Below are 16,889 nucleotides of genomic sequence, written 5' to 3' on the forward strand. Positions count from 1 at the left end.
ATTTTAGCAACCTCCACCATAGCACAGTAACCGCACTGGGGGTTGCTATTCAAGTGCGGGAAATAACAATCTGCCTCTCGGTGCACAGCGGGTTGACAAATATAGCAGCGCGATAGCAACGGGCCCAAGCGTTGCTATCTATGAAATGTTTGTTTTGTTTTTCATTTGAACATTGCGATATATGAATGAATTTGGATCTGGGAAAAAATGTCGACCCAAGGGACAGTAAAGCATTCCTCTGGGATACCCGGAACATCCATAAATGTTGAAAATTAGTAAAAAAGGATCTAGATTTTTTAATCATCTTGTTGTTATGCTGCATGAATGAATTTGGATTTGAAACCAGTATGTGCACTCTGGTAGCCATGGAACGGTCTTTCGAAAGATCCGGAACATCCGTAAAGGGAGCCAATTCATAGGAAAGATCGTAGAGCTCCGTATAAATCACTTATTTAGATGCTATATTAATGAATTTGGATCTGGGACCATGTATGCAAACTCTGCTGGCCACAACCCGGTCTTTCAGGAGGTCCGAACCATGCGTAAAAGTGATCAATTCATAAAAAAGTTTCAAGAGCTTCACGATTCACTTATTCTGAAGCTACATGTATGAATTAGGATCTAGGATTAGCATATGCAATCATGTAGCGGTGTGGTTCTCTGGAAGATTTTGAACATCAACAAAAGTAGACAATTCGCGTAAAAATCCTAGTTTTATTTGGAATTCTCTGAGGTTTTGAATCTTTCCTGGATTTCATTATTTTTTCTATTGTTCCGGAAATTTTAATCATATTTATAAAATTTTCTGAAGACCTCACATTGTTTCTGAAGCATTGCAAAATTCATGAAATTCTTGAAATATCCCATAATTCCTTCTTACTTCTCTGAAGGTCTTTAGACGTTCTTGAAGATTTCTGAACATTTTCTTGAACATAATCTGATCGTTGCTGAAGTTCCTGCATTTTTTTTACAGTTCTTTAAACTGCATTGAAACCCATGGAACTCCCTTAAAATGATCTCACATATTCCTGATGCTCATGTAAGATCTCTTATGTTTCTGAAATTTAAATAAAGGTCTTGGTACATTGATGAAGCTTCGGAAATTCCCTGAGATTCTTGGAACTTCTTAAGCAGTCTTCAATTTGCATGAAATTAGTTTATTTATTTTTTCCATTCCTGAAGTACTCTCAATTATTTTGAAGTTCTTGGTACTACCCTGAACTAAATAGAACTGTCAAAAAAAATCTCGAAGTTTTTCTGATGTTTATTGAATTGACCGGAATTTATCGGAGCTTACGCATACTCGTGCATACAAATCTTCGAACTTCCCTGAAAGTCTGGAATTTCTTGAATTTCTCGAAGTTATGAAATTATTGGAAGTGCCGTTAATATCTCTGAAATTCCCTAAAGCTCTCTAGTTTAACTTCTTAGAGGTATTTGGAAGTTCTTTAAAATGTAAATTTTCCTCAAGTTATCTCCACATCTCTGAAATTATTTTGACTTCCCTAAAGTTCTCTTAATATCCCTGAATTACTCAAATTTTCTTAAAAGTTCCTGCAGTTTCCAACCACTTTAAAAATCCTGAAATTTGCCTGAAGTTCACAAAAATTTCCAGAAATTTTGCGGAACTTTGCTTTTGCTCCAGCAGTTTGCCTATGATACTTCCTGAAATTTTCAGTACTTCTTTTCATTCCTCAGACTCTCCTGAAAATCTCTATTGTTTCTTGAAGTGTTCGGAATTTCCCTTATGTTTTCCTGATGACGTTCCTGGAATTGTTCAGAAATTAATGGAACTGCCCAGAAGATCTTTAAATTTTCCTTTAAACATGGATCTTCTGGGTAGCTTTCTTAATGTTTTTAAGTTCATTCCCTGAAGTTTTTTTACTATCCTTAAATTTTCGGAACTTCTTGATGGCTTTCTCTATTTTACTGAAATAAATGAAACTGCAATAAACTTCTTGAAACAAACCTAAAGTTTTAGGAACGTCCCTCAAGTTCTCACAGTTTTCCTGATATTCATGGAACTGCCCTAACATTTTCAGAACTTACCTGAAGTTCACGTAACTTACTCATAGGTCTTTATGCTTAAATTTTCCTGAATTTAATGGAACTGCCCTGAAGCTCTTGATCTTCGCTGAAGTAAATTGTCCTGAAATCTATTAGATTGCCCTGGAGCAGTCGAAACTTACTCATAAAGATCTTTTAACTTCCCCACATATCTATCAAACAGAACTTATTAAAGGTTTCAATTTTTTTCTGATGTTTATAGATCTACCTTATTAAATTCGACCAACCGAGCTTGATAGATTCACAAGTTAAAATATGTATTAAATCTCGGAATCCAGATGGGCATCCGAAAATGCCTTTATGCATTTTGGTGCGCAACTTTTATAAGATTAGCATACGAAGATCGATATTTCGATCATTTTTACGAATTGACCACTTTTATGGATGTTCCGGATCTCCAAGAGGACAGTTTCGTGACCACCAGTGTGCGCATGCTGGTCCCAGATTACAATTCATTCGTGTAGCATCACAACAAGTGATTTAAAAAAAAAAAATCGCTGGTCTAATTGGATCTTCCGGAGGACCGTTTCTTGAGTACCTGGGTCTGTAGATGGATCTTAACCTTCAATCTTCAGTCTTCGTGGTTAGGTTTATCAATATTGTTGAAAAAAAAAAACAATCACGGAACTTTGTGATCAATTTCAGTTCGAAGTTCGACGATAAGTTTAGCAACTATCGGTGCGAAAGCCGAAAACGTAAATTCACCAGGAAACGAGCAAACGATAAGAAAGCTAAGTGAATTTTGAATTAACCACTTCATTCGAGCAGATAAAATGACGTTTACTACCACTCGAACTTTGAAATGAAACATTATATTGAGATTTTTTCTTCCAGAACTTCGAGAAGAGTAGCCAACATTTGTGCGTTTCACAAAAAAATAGAAATTAGTTGGTCCAGTTTTGTGAAATCGCTGGTAGAAAGTCACGCCAAAACTGCTTGACAAAGTGGTCAATTGTATCGTAAACACTAACACTCACCCTCACATCACTCTGAACACACCCACACACTGTTTACACAAAAACCAATTCAAGTGAATGCATCCGCAGGATGTAAAATGTCAATAATAAAGAACAACAACAACAACAACAATCGTGATAGCAACGACCGGTGCGTAAACAAGTTGCTAACTAAACTAGCAATGGCTAAAGTTGACAAACTAGCAGCCCGAATAGCAACGCATTGGTGCGGGTGCTCTAAGAGCGTTTACTCTAATCGCTTTTCTTACACTTAGGATTCGTAAAAAAGGTTGGTACAGCCAGAAAGATTGTCATTATACCTATGAGGGTGGTTCAAATTAACGATTTTGCTCCGCGCAGCTCAATCGCTTCCAAATAAGGTCCAGATCGTTATCTTTAAGGGGTTACGCCTATCTGCAAGACCGAAAAAAAGCGAAAGTTTCGATTTTTTTTTTCTCGAAAACGACGCAACATATTGAAAATCGGTTTTCTGCCGTTTATTGAACACACATTGAATGGTACATTTATCAGACGATGTTCTAAAAATCGCTTTTTGCGGTGCCAATAAAAAAAAAACCATTCCAAATCGTTAAGCATGTGTTAAACTAGTCGTTGATCGTTCGGTTTTTTTTTAATTTTTTTGACAAAATGGCGGTTTTGCAAAGTTGAAGTGCCGATTTTTGATCCTTAAAATTTGTCTTTGATCGGCTGTAAAAAATCGAAATTAAATGATAGACGAAATCCGAACGATCTAAAAATAGTACTGAACAGAAATCAAAACGAATTGGACGAATCGAATGTATACATTTCGAGAAATTTTTGGCACCGGTTTTGAAAATATGATTCCGAGATAATCGCGTTTAAAGTTTCAAGTTGGGTTTAGTCCACTATGAGTGAATATTTTTGTACGTCGCATAACTTTCACAATTTTCATCGGATCAACTTGATCTTTTGAGGAAATATTCTTGACTTTATATACTTTCGATTAGGACAATAAAAAAATCGATTTTTTTAAAGTTTGCAGGTAGGCGTAACCCCTTAAACTTGCTCAAACTGTTGTGATCTCTGCAAGGGCCTTTGAGGTTTATGAGGAAAGTACTAAACCTGGAAAAGTGAACTTGTTGTTTACTCTTAAGAGCTCGGAACATTTAAAAGTATTTACAGTTGTCTGGCACTAATGGAACTACCTTAATTTTCTATGATCTTCGCTGAAGTTCCCAAACATTTTCTAACGGTCTTAGAACTGCTCTGAAGCTTACGAAACATTTCCTGAACTGTTATTTAGGATTATCCGACGTTCGAAAAGTTTCCTGATGCTCTCGGGACTTTTCTGAGGTTCTCGGAAACACTTTAAAGTAACTGCAATATACTTGAAGTTATAAGCAACCGGTCAGCACTCGTCAGCTACCGTGGGGAAATAATTTTTGGTTAGCCCCGGTCCCTTTCAAATTGTCTCATTATTTAGAGGAACAGTACCAATGAGTAAATAAGGCACATTTACTAACCGCTACCATAACGCTACTTGCGTACCGGGGGTTGCTATTCAGGTTGGGGAAATAGCAATCTGCACCTTGGGAAGTAGTGAGTTCATAAATTTAGCAACCCGGTAGCAACGCATCAGACGGTTGCTATTTTGAATAAACGCCAAAAGTTTGTTTTGCCGGTGTGGAAAACGGTAACTTAAATTATAACTAGCAACGACCAGTGTGGAGAGGAGTGATTAAGCCAAAACGGAAACGCTGTGCGTAAGTAAAATAGTGCCGCAAATGGCAACGACTGGTACGGTTGCTCTTAGAGCACTCGCACCAATTCGTTGCTAAAGCTATTTTAGCAACCTCCAGCATAACGCAGCATCCCTACCGGGGGTTGCTATTCAAGTGTGGAAAATAACAATCTGCCTCTCGATCAACGATCTGTGAAATGTCAGTTTTGGTTTTCATTTAAAAATTGTTGAAAATGTTATATGAATGAATTTGGATCTGGGACTATAATGTAGACCCTTGGTACAGCAAAGCGTTCATCTGGAAGACCCGGAACATCCGAAAATGATCTAGATTTTTTAATTAACTAGTTGTGATGCTACATGAATGAATTTGCATTTTAAACAGAGGGGGGCAACACATCTAAATCTCAATTTTAGATACTCAAAAAATCTCACACTAACGAATCAATCTTCGAAAAATCTTCTTGCATTTCTCGCATCTACATGCATCGCGCATCATTTTTTTGCATGAAATCTTCAAAATCGTCATCAATCTTCTGTCTATCTACTCAGCGTGCGAGCAGCTAGCCACAGCACAACACAATCTTTACTGCAGCGTATATAGAGTTGTCCCCCTCGTTTAAAACCAGCATATACACTCTAGTAGCCACAGATATGCACGGTCCTCTAAAAGATCTGGAACATCCGTAAAGGTGGTCAATTTCGAGGGGGGCGACACATCTAAATCTCAAGTTTAGAAAATGTCAACAAATCTCACACTAGCGAATCAATCTTCGAACAATCTTCTTTCATTTGTCGCATCTACTTGCATCGTTCATCAATTTTTTGCAGGAAATCTTCAGAATCGTCATCAATCTTCTTGCTATCTAATCAGCGTGCCACAGCAAAACACAATCTTTTTTTCATCGTATATAGTGTTGACCAGCAGGTGCACTCTGCTGGCCACGAATCAGTCTTTTGGGAGGTCCGGACCATGTGATCAATTCGTAAAAAAAGATCTCTACTATTTTTTGAATTCACATATTCTAAAGCTACATGTATGAATTAGAATCTAGGACTACCATATGCAATCAGGTAGTGGAGTGGTTCTCTGGAAGAACTTGAACATCCACAAAAGTAATTAATTTTTATAAAAGATCCGCGAAAACAGACCCAAACGACAAAGATCACTCTCATTCACTTTAAACAACACATAATACATACTTAAATAAAAATATAAACAGTAACGAAATTACCGGATGAAACCCCTAATTGGAACTGCCTGAAAGATCTCTGAGCTTCCCTTAAGTTCTATAGACTGTTTCTAAGTATCTTTTTAATCTTTCCGCAATTTTACTGCAGTTAATTGAATTACCTTGAAGTTCCTTGATCTTCCTAGAGGTTCTCACAATTTTGAAGCTCACGGCCTTTCGTCAAAAATCTCTCATTCTGCCTGAACTTCTTTGGACTTCCATGAGGTTTTGCATCGTTCCTGGAGTTCACTAAGTTTTCTATTGTTCTGGAAGCTTCTAATCATATTCATAAAATTCCCTGAAGACCCCACATTGTTTCTTCATCGAACAAGCATTTGACGGTCAATTTAAAAGTATCGTAGTTGGTAGTACCAACATAGTCAATTCTCTTGCGTTTGACGTTTACACACTACTGCCATCTGTTCAGCGTACAACCCATCACAGTGTAATCAACAGATGGCGGTAATGTTTTAGCGACGATGTTTTGCAGTGTTTTATTAAATGTGTTATGTCTGTTTGTCTGTGCGTGAGCTACTACACGGTAAGAAAAAAGTACCCAACGGCCAGTTCACTTTTACCTACTTTTGACTAGTTTGTCTCCTTTTCTCCTTCTAATGTTGTCAAAAACGGAGGAGCAAAACTACCCAACAAGGGTAGTAAAGTGTGGGAACCCAACGTTGAGTATAATCATATTTACCTACTGTTGGGTACAACTAACTTCCTTTTGGTTAAAAAGCCAGTGGAAAATTCCATACGAACTGCACACAATTAAATGAAAATTACTTTGACCCGCTTTACCTACTTTTGGGTTCCTGCACTATAGTGCCGAGATGAGTTAAAAGAACTTAATTTTGGGTACTTTTTTCTAACCGTGTAGGTGAATGAAGTAACCGAGAGTTAAAAGTAGAACGAACTGCTAGCTTGACACCACACTGGCAAAAAATGACAAAACCGCGACTAAATTGAATATCTTGGCTGCCAAACGGGTGTTATACATATACTCAAAGGAAAAACTCTCCTGAATCGATTGGTGGTGGTCTCATTGGCCGGAGACTTTTGCGTACCGAGATAGAGGGCCGGGATCAACTCGAGTTCCCGGTAATGTAGGAAATGCCACTATCTATCGGCATAATTTTAGACTTTACTGAACGTATATTACTGGAAATTGATAGTACTAATTATATATGGTGTGAAGACACCATATACGCCCTCAGGAAAACTCTACTGGCCTAAAGGAGGATCCGGAACGACCGATAAAGTGGCCACATTATAAAAATTATGCTAGAACCTTGCGATTTTTTCTATGATGTTCAGAATCAAGAGATCAAAGCGTATTTAACTTGGAATACATATTTTGGAATATGGTGGCCATATCCTGGTTCACCGGATAATCTGGATTGACCGATAAAGTGGCCACATTATAAAAAATGTCCTAGAACCTTGCAATTTTTTCTATGTTGTTCAGAATCAAGAGATCAAAGTGTATTTAATATGAAAACTATATTTTGGGGAGTAGTGGCCATATTCTGGCTCTCCGGATAATCTGGATTGACCGATAAAGTGACCACGTTATAAAACATGTCCTACATGCTTGCGGTTTATTCTATATTGTTCAGAATCAAGAGATCAAAGCGTATTTAACTTGGAATACATATTTTTGAATATAGTGGCCATATCCTGATTCTCCGGATAATTATGATTGACCAATGAAGTAGTCACATTATAAAAATTGTTCTAGAACCTTTCGATTTTTTCTATGTTTGTTAAGAATCATGAGATCAAAGGAATTTAATAAAGAATTTAAATTTTGGGGTAAAGCGGCCATATCCTCCGGAAAATCTGGATTGACCGTAGAAGTTGTCATAACGTGTAAACAGTCCTGCAAATCTACGATCTTTTTTTTTTTAAACCGTTTGGCAGTCGTTTGGCAGTCGAGATATGCAATTTAGTCGCGGTTTTTTCAATTTTTGCCCACTGTGCACCTCCGGAAGATTTGGGGCTAGTAGCTCGGGAAGGATCAGTGCGATAGACCGTAAAATCCGAACTCAATATTTGCTTAGAAAGTGTGTTCCTGTTCAACCAAGTTTCGGTGAAGGTGTACACGAATTGAAATTCCGTTTTCATTTGGTAGTGGTAATTTCCTGATAACTGTTGAGAAATACACAACAAAAATCAGGTTGCTGCGAGTTTTGAAAATCAACTCAAAAATCTGCCGTGAGCAAGAGCTGTCTTGCCCCTTGGAAGGTCCCGGAATTTTAATAAAGTTCCCTGTAATAAGTTTCATTCATTGCATCGTAGTTTCTCAAACATGTACAAGTTTCCCATTCCTTTATTTCTTTATTAATCTCTTTAATAAAGAAATGAAAAAAAAAAAAAAAAAATTCCTACGAAGTTTCCCAGATTTTATTCTAAGCTCTTCGCATGTATATTAGATTATTTGCATTTCTTCGATTGCTCTTGAACATCTCCAAAGTCACTAAAGTTTTATGAAAGTCAATAAAGTTCAAGAAAAATGCATGAACTTCAATGAACTTCCCCAAATTTCTATAAAATTTTATAAAGTATGGTGTAGCTCTACACAATTTTCTGCATTTCTACGAAGTTCATTGAAGTTTTACAAGGTTTATATGAAATTCGCTGAGCTTTTGAAAAGCTACCGGTTCTTCTATATAATTTGTTGCACTTATAGAAAGTTACCAGAAGTTCAACGCAGTTCCTGAAGTTCTTAGAAGTTTTCTATAAAGTTTCTGAAGATGTATGAAGTTCCTTGATATTTTATTACATCTTTTAATAATGTATGAAGTTCACGAACCCTCTAGCACAGACAAACAGACGTAACACTCCGTTGTGTATCTTCGTTCACGCATTTAACGGTTGATTTGAATATTATCAGTTCCGCGAACTACTCGCCGCAGCGCTGGCATCGGATCACTTTGACGTTTCTGTACACTCTATAAAACTTTTATGCAATATTGTTTGCGAGTTAGCGAGCAAGCTTGTTTTCCGCGAGAAGCCTTAGAGATGTCATTACTGAGGTCCTATGTTTTGAGATACTATGTTTTCAAGAAAAACATTTTCAAAGAGTTACGTCTGTTTGTCTGTGCCTCTAGGGAGTTAGAAGAAGCCGCAAGAAGCTCTCGATCGGGTGGCAGTAGGTTGTTGTTGTTGCTGTTGTTTCTGCTTTGATTTTGGTGCTGGTAGTAGTAGTACTAGTGGTTGTTGTTGTTACGGATGCTGTTGTAGCTATTGTTGTAGCCTAAATTATGACGTGCCATATTCTGCTTTCTCCGTTTTTTAGCCTTGTCAGCCAATTTTTGCTGACTCAAGCGGGGCAATACACGAGCGTCTTAGTCCGTCCAATCTGGTATCCATACCTTCCGGGTACCAAAAAGTATCCACCCGGGGACCAAAAATTCCCATTCTGGACCACTGTGCAGTTTTATATCATACAATTGACCTGGTCGTGGCACAGTTGGGCTGATGTGTTTTCACTACTTGGATGTGATTTATCTTATCGCCTTAACACTTCAGACGTTGGAGTTAGAATTAATGAGTTTATTTGCAAGTAGAGCCAATGGAGAAAGCCTCTATAATAAAGCACCTAACCTATTTGCAAGTAGATATATCAGCTAACCTGACTGGAAATATGCTGACAAGGAATCATTTTTAGTAGAACACATTTACGGTGGGACTGCCTGCTATGCCAAAATACTCAATAGTGATTTAATAGCTGTGGTTTGACCGGCCGAGCTAAGTGAAGCATTCACAGTTAGGGGCTGTTCATAAACTACGTAGACACCTTTGGGGAGATGTCTACGCAAAGGGAGGAGGGGTTTGAATCACTTGAAATTGGTTACGTAGTGTATGAAATAAATAACTTTGAATAAGAAGAAGAATCTAATCGAAAGGTTAATGTTTCAATTGGTTCATCAGGTACAACAAATTCATCAGCTTTACCACGAAAGCACTAATGCCCAACTCATTTTCATTTCTTTATTCACAGATTTTCCCACCCACGCTCTGAACGATGTCAACGTTCGATTGGGACGGTCCTGTCAGCATAGTAGCGTACGTCGTCTCAGGGATAGCGATATTCCTGTCTCTATTCAAGTATTACCTATACATCACCTGTGGAAAAATCACATCCAGTGTAAGTGTTAATTACTGGCCGTGCACCTGTTGGGGGATCCTGGGTGCTCGGCGTTAATTAAACTTCGGGATTAATTTATTCGTTCTCGTGTGCGGATTTTTTCCCCGCAGAGAAACATGGAAGGCAAAACCGTCATCGTAACCGGAGCCAACTCCGGTATCGGCAAGGAAACTGCGCGGGATCTGGCCAAACGGGGAGCTCGCGTCATTATGGCTTGCCGCAACATGAAAACTGCTCAGCAAGCTCGTGGTATGTGAATTTTATTTAACTAGATTGGTGGTAGTGGTCGGTGGTGATGGCTTCTAGAGAGTTGTTTATTTTTAATATTCTGGATTAGTATAATGACCACGCCGCTATTGGTTTTCCATTCCATTTGATCGAGCTCTAACGCATTTAGGATTTTTTTCGACTCAAAATTTATATTTCATCCATTGTAAAAAGACACCCCATGAGAATTTCAGCTACATAAATTCGCACAAATTGGAAAAAAAACCAGAACCTTGTACAGCGCACCAGATGGCACCAGAGATTGATTTAATCCCATACAAACAAATCCTTCGCCTCTTGCCCTTACGTTTTATGTTTCTGCAGATGAGATCGCGAAGGAAAGCGGAAACGAAAACGTTTTCGTCAAGAAGTTGGATCTGAGCTCACAGGTGTCGATCCGTGAGTTTGCCGCTGACGTTCACAAGACGGAATCCAAACTGGACGTACTGATCCACAATGCCGGATTTGCCGACACTTTCAGGAAGACAAAGAGTATCGATGGAATCGAGTTCACCATGGCCACCAACCATTATGGTCCATTCCTGTTGACGCACTTGCTCATCGATTTGCTGAAACGGTCGACTCCGAGCCGTATCGTGGTTGTAGCATCCGAACTGTATCGCTTTGCTTCGGTAGATTTGAACAACCTGAATCCGGTCAACAGCCTGCCCGCTTATCTGTACTACGTCTCAAAGTCAGCCAATATCATGTTCACTCGGGAGTTGGCTCGCCGTCTGGAAGGAAGCAACATAACTGCCAACTGTCTTCACCCGGGCATGATCGATTCCGGCATTTGGCGCAATGTGCCCTTCCCGTTGACTATTCCGATGGCTGTCATCAAGGTTTTCTTCAAGACCAACGAGGAAGGTGCTCAGACGAGCCTTCATCTGGCCTGCTCAGCGGAAGTAGAGGGCGTCAGTGGAAAGTACTTCCGAGACTGCAAAGAAGCGGATCTGACTGCCGGAATCAGCGATATGGAGAAGGCCAAGAAACTGTGGGAGGAATCGGCCAAGATAGTAAAGCTGACGGATAAGGACCCGAAGATCTAGGTTATCAACTCATGAGACTGCGGTAGTTTTGTCATGCTTACCAATAAAAATAAAAGATTTGCTTCTCCTAGTTAGTTCGGATTCCTTTGTTTGGGGTAGAATGTGGTAGCCTACCATATCACACGTTCATTTCATTTATCACAATCACCGTCCGAATCAGAATCAGAAAACGTCTACATTTTGCTTAATTAGCTATCACACCTCTTCACTCTTGTGCAAGTCTGATTTTGGTTTACATGCTCTAATTTTTGGTGGAACAAAACTGCCTTTTAGTGAAGCAATCTTGTTTCAAAAACTGGCTTATGAGCGCCAAGTTGTTCTGAACGCTTTTTACATAGTTTGCCTTGAACTGAGTGCTGGATTATAGTGACGTAAGTAGACTGCTTTAGGTCTTCAATCTTAGGCTATAGAGATTTTCACGTTCCGTTCAATTGGTATTTGAAAGATGTTAGTGAAAATCCGAGGAAAGTACACAACAAATTGCTGTCAAACTCATTTTTCCAGATCAAATTTCATATATTGTTTATGTTAGTTAGGGGCCAACAATAAACAACTGCACTCTGCGATGAACCCGCTAGTGTGCGTGTGTTAAACGTCACTAATCTCTATAGGACGAATGCCAATTTCTCAACATTGCAATGAGAAAAAAATGACGGAAAATACATTTTATTATACAGTATTATAAGAAGCAGCTGTCATCCACTGTACGAGTTACATCGATTTTGTGAACAAAATTACATCCATTGATGTAATATTGTATCTGATGTTTGCTATTACATCATTATTTCATACATCAGCTTGAATTACATTGATCGATATTAATTTTTTGCTGTGTGGAACCAGTGCGAAACCGAACTTTTGGTCAGCGTAAACCTCAATCTGAGCTAGGTTTTAAAAATAAACGAGCAAACTGACGTTTGTCAGAAAACAAGCAGACTCAATCTTGATACCCGATTCAGGTTGGAACCAGGGCTGGCAAATGTCATTTTCAACGAAAGATCTCACGCGATATTTACAGAGATACTTCTGTCACTATCATTGGATGAGAAAACGATGATAGAGATTTTCTTCAAAATCTCATCGAATTTTTTGTCATGACAGAACGTGACAGTGTTGTAATCATCGTAATTACTAGTTCATTTAATGCTATTAAAGTTACTTGTACCGAGGAAATCTTAATAATACATTCACTCTACCGATTACATACGGTTGTTTGCTGAAATTCACCTAAATCAGTTAGAAATGTTTTTTTTTTTTTTATTGGGTATCAAGCTGGAGCTGTGTGACAGCTTAGTTTTCAAGACTTGACCCATTTGAATAAATTTTGCTTCAATCTTTGACAATACAGCAGAAGGACTAGCCTATGTTGGCCGCTTGAACACTGGATTCCGTATGTATTGTTTCAAGATAGTTATAGAAAAAATGCTGTGACGTGTGCGCGTAGATACATCCGCGTAGTAAACCGATTGCATAAGTAAATCCGTTTCGAACGAAATATCTAAATTATGTAAGTTACGAAAACCGCGCGAATTCCGAAAGCCGTGCGAGACAACCGAAGCGAGAAAAAAGGCTTATTATCATTTAAAGATTGCCACCAAAATAAATGTGATAGCCTATGTTGGCAAGTTGATTAATTTTGGTTTCCTCCCTAGATATTCTACTTATTTACTACTGAGCTTTGTATCAAATTAGTTAATTTAAAGAACGTATCAATTATTACAAGATTTCACGACCGCACCGAACAAATTCTATACTACAGAAGCTCAAAAGCGTTTGACAAGCTCTACCGAATTGCGTATCACTTCTGCGTAAGCTCCGTAGACGTAGACGCGTTGAATCCGACAGTCGGCAAAGGTTTAACCTGTATCAACACCGCTTAAGGAACGACCTCGAGTCAGTAAAACCGTTTAGAGCTAAACATCTAAATTACGTAAGACACGAAAATCGCGCAAATTGTGAACGCAACGCGAAACAACCGTAGAGAAAAAATAGCTTATTATCACTTAAAGAGTGCCACCAAAATAAATTTGATAGCCTATGTTGGCAAGTTGATTAATTTTGGTTTCCTCCCTAAATATTCTACTTATTTTACTGTTGAGCTTTGTTTCAATTTAGTTATTTTACCGCACGTATCAATCATTTCAAGATTTCGCGACCGTACCGAACAAATTCTATACTACAGAAGCTCACAAAAAACTTTTGGTGAGCTCTACCGCATTGCGAATCACTTCTGCGTAAGCTCCGTAGACGCGTTGATTCCAACAGCCGCGAAAAGTTAAACATGCATCAATACCACATAAGGAAAGATCGATTTTACGTATGGTTTAGTTCATAGATTAACATTGACTGCTGTTTAAAAATGTAAGTACTTGAACACTAAGAAATAAGTTAACTCAAATGCTTTAACCGCATATATAAGAGATTTCACGTATTGAGAGAATAATATAGTAATCGAGTACAACAAACTCAGGGGAATACAATACCTCCAAAAGTTTAAAAGCTATTAATTGTCACATGCCTCTACTTTTACTTATTTCTTAAACTATTCCTCTCCTTGTTAATCTGCTTAATGCTATTGGTCTGCCTGCGTATTCTTTTTAAAGTTCAAGACTAAATAAGAAGATTTATTCTACAACTTTAAAGGTTAGTTGCCTCCCTAAGCGGACCCCCCGCATCCTAATTCTTTTGTTAATCTACTTAATGTTATTAGAGTTTCTGAATTTTCATATTTAAGTTCGCTCGATGATGATATCTCATTATTCTAATTTAATAAATTATTGTTATCTCTAAATCACCTAATCAATCATAACCCATGCTTTATTTAGTACCTGCACTTGTGCTTGTAATCTAAAATTAAACGTGTTACAAGTACTTTTGATTTAAGCCTATACCTATTTATTATATCTTAGTTCGACCCAGGTAACACCTTCATGTTTTAGTCAGCTTTATTTCATTTTGAAGTAAGTTTCCTAGCTGATTTTTATATTATATAGGGTATATGCTCCAACTATGTTCACACGCTTCCACTATGTCGCACCACAAAAATACGTATGGGTATGTCACAATAGAAGCACGCCACAGTGGAAATCTCGAGCCATAGTTCAAACACTTATCCCAAATCAAAATGAAGCACATATAAGATTAGTTACAATACCATGTACAAAAATGATGTTTAACATTGTTTCCTGAGTAATACTTCAATGAAAACAACAATGAAAGCTTGTTACGCAAATAGAAGGAGCACCGTTGGGCACTTTCTGAAATATTTCAATAGTATAATTCCCTTGCAAACCCAAATAAATCTATCTGCGTAAACATAAATAAAATAAGAGTGATTTGCGGCAAAACCCGCCAGTATCACACCCAACGTCAGTGCCTATACGTAAGTGTACTACGACGCGGCTCTCAATTAAAGGAGTAACAAGTGTGATACTATCACTGCTAGACAGATCTTTGGTTCTCTCATGTAGTGGTTCATCAGAGAGGGGAAGCTTAGAAATCCCCATTGCCTGCCCACGACGCCATTCTATTGCGGCATGAGCCAGCAACGCCGACCATAAACCTACCGTCTCCCACACTCCACTATAAAGCATGAAATTAAGCCCGCCCACCAACAGCAAGGTGCAAAAACTAGCCAAGGGGAGGGACCTAAATCAGTTAGAAATGTTGATGTCAAAACCGAATAAGAATTATTCTCATGAGTGCTTGATCATTGAAAAATGACAAGAAAGCTAATGATAGGTAGTTTCGTCTCGTGATAGTGAGAGGGCCTGTTTTCTCTTCGTCGCATGACGGTCGTGATATTTACCAGCTCTGGTTGGAACTGAAAAATAAACGAATTTGCTTTAAGGCATCTTGATGTCATTTGTGACAACTGTCCAACTTCCTTGAATTCTTTTTATTTAATATTGAGTATAGCCTCTCACTTGCACTCGATATTGTTGTCAAAAAATGTACGAGAGATTCGACCCAACTATGTAGTTCAGCCCAATAAGTTACTTTTGAGTAAATTGCATATTCTCAAATCTGCGTGAATTAAATATAATTTTAGGTAGAATATAGGGTAATTGATTCTGGTTGAACCTATCCAAAAACTGATGATGGACCTATTTTTCCAATCGCTAGTTTAGTCAATCTTCGCTAATTTTTTATTTTCAAAGATCACTTTACTATCATAAAAAACTCTTTTTCTTCAATTTGCATGGGTGTTTTATTGAAAAAACTTTAAAACAATTGAGTTTCAATGTGTTTTCAAAACAATTCACTTTCCACGCATTGGCGCGTCATCATGCCTTACTTTCAAACATACAAAAAAGGAATATTTTTACATTTTTTTTATTTTCATGCAGTAAAATACTGCTTTAAGGTGTAAACAACACGTTAGTACGCCATTTATCCATTGGTTTCACTAAAATGTTTGAATAATTGACGGAATTCGAATAGATAAATATGATCATGGTTGGACCTACGCATGATGATGGTTGGACCTATGTGTTTCCTAAGACGGCCGCTAGGTGCGCTTCGGTTTGTATACATCCTTCATGCGCAGCTGATTTGAAATTCGGTTTCGTTTTGGCCGAGTGATCAGTTTCTTCGATTGAAAAAATGGCTAAAGAAAAGAGTTATACGATCGAAAATCTTCAAGAGGCTGTTCTTTTAGTAAGAAATAAATCACTTACCGCGTATCAGGCACAGAAAAGGTACAATATTCTGAAAACGACACTTCACGCAAAAATTAAGGGAAGCCACGGCAAGAAATATAGAAGGGAAATAGTGTTGAGTGTTGATTTGGAGAACCAGCTAGGGGATTGGGTTTGAATGTGCGCTACTTCTGGCAGTCCGAAGACGACCAAAAAGATCTTGGAAGCTGCTAAAGACCTTGCGTCACTAGTTGGGCGTAAGAGGAGGAATACCATCGTCAGGTTGGCTGAAACGGTAATCACCGATTTCCGAACTACCACGAAAGCGCCGAAAGAATCTGTTAATATGAATTTACATTAAGCACTTTTCATACACCTTCTGTGTGTGAATTAACTTGAATTTTATTTCAAATTGCTTACTACAAACTAAAAATTGCTAACTGAAACTTGTTTCCGAAAAAAAAAAAAAAACTATAACACCGGAATTAAGTTCTGATATTCTGTAATTTTAAGCCCCTAAATTCCCCGGGGGCACCCAGAACATGCCCGGAAGTGGCCAATGTGGTCCAAGGCACTCAATTTTGTTATTGATCTTGTTATCGAATTTGGAAGTAATGTGAAGTGTCGCATGATAGGTTTTATTCCTTGCATGTAAAAATTAGGTCCATGTTCCATATACCCTGGAACTTGTTCCGGCCATATCTCCGGAAACAGTTGACCGATTCCAAAAATATTCGATAGCTTTCAATGGGATCACAATACCTAAAGTTTGACGTTAGAAATTTTCCAAATCGGGTCAATGATT

At 38.1% G+C, this 16,889-nt stretch overlaps 1 protein-coding gene across 3 annotated transcripts in view; it reads left to right on the forward strand.

Annotated features, from left to right (window-relative positions):
* Nucleotides 1-16,889, forward strand: part of LOC135712526 (retinol dehydrogenase 14) — a 76,436-nt gene that overhangs the window by 51,507 nt on the left and 8,040 nt on the right. For 2 of the 3 annotated variants that reach the window (XM_065235481.1, XM_065235482.1), the window contains exons 2-3: nucleotides 9,982-10,128; nucleotides 10,239-10,377. In XM_065235481.1, coding sequence (XP_065091553.1) covers nucleotides 10,006-10,128; nucleotides 10,239-10,377 — 262 coding nt within the window. In that variant the 5' untranslated portion in view covers nucleotides 9,982-10,005. Of the gene's footprint in view, nucleotides 1-9,981; nucleotides 10,129-10,238; nucleotides 10,378-10,719; nucleotides 11,485-16,889 lie in introns of those variants that run through there. The other variant, XM_065235483.1, reaches the window with a different exon arrangement.

Source organism: Ochlerotatus camptorhynchus, unplaced genomic scaffold (assembly GCF_037179485.1).
Source record: "Ochlerotatus camptorhynchus isolate MF236.1 unplaced genomic scaffold, CSIRO-AGI_Acam_v1.1 ptg000491l, whole genome shotgun sequence".
NCBI classification, from domain to species: domain Eukaryota; kingdom Metazoa; phylum Arthropoda; class Insecta; order Diptera; family Culicidae; genus Ochlerotatus; species Ochlerotatus camptorhynchus.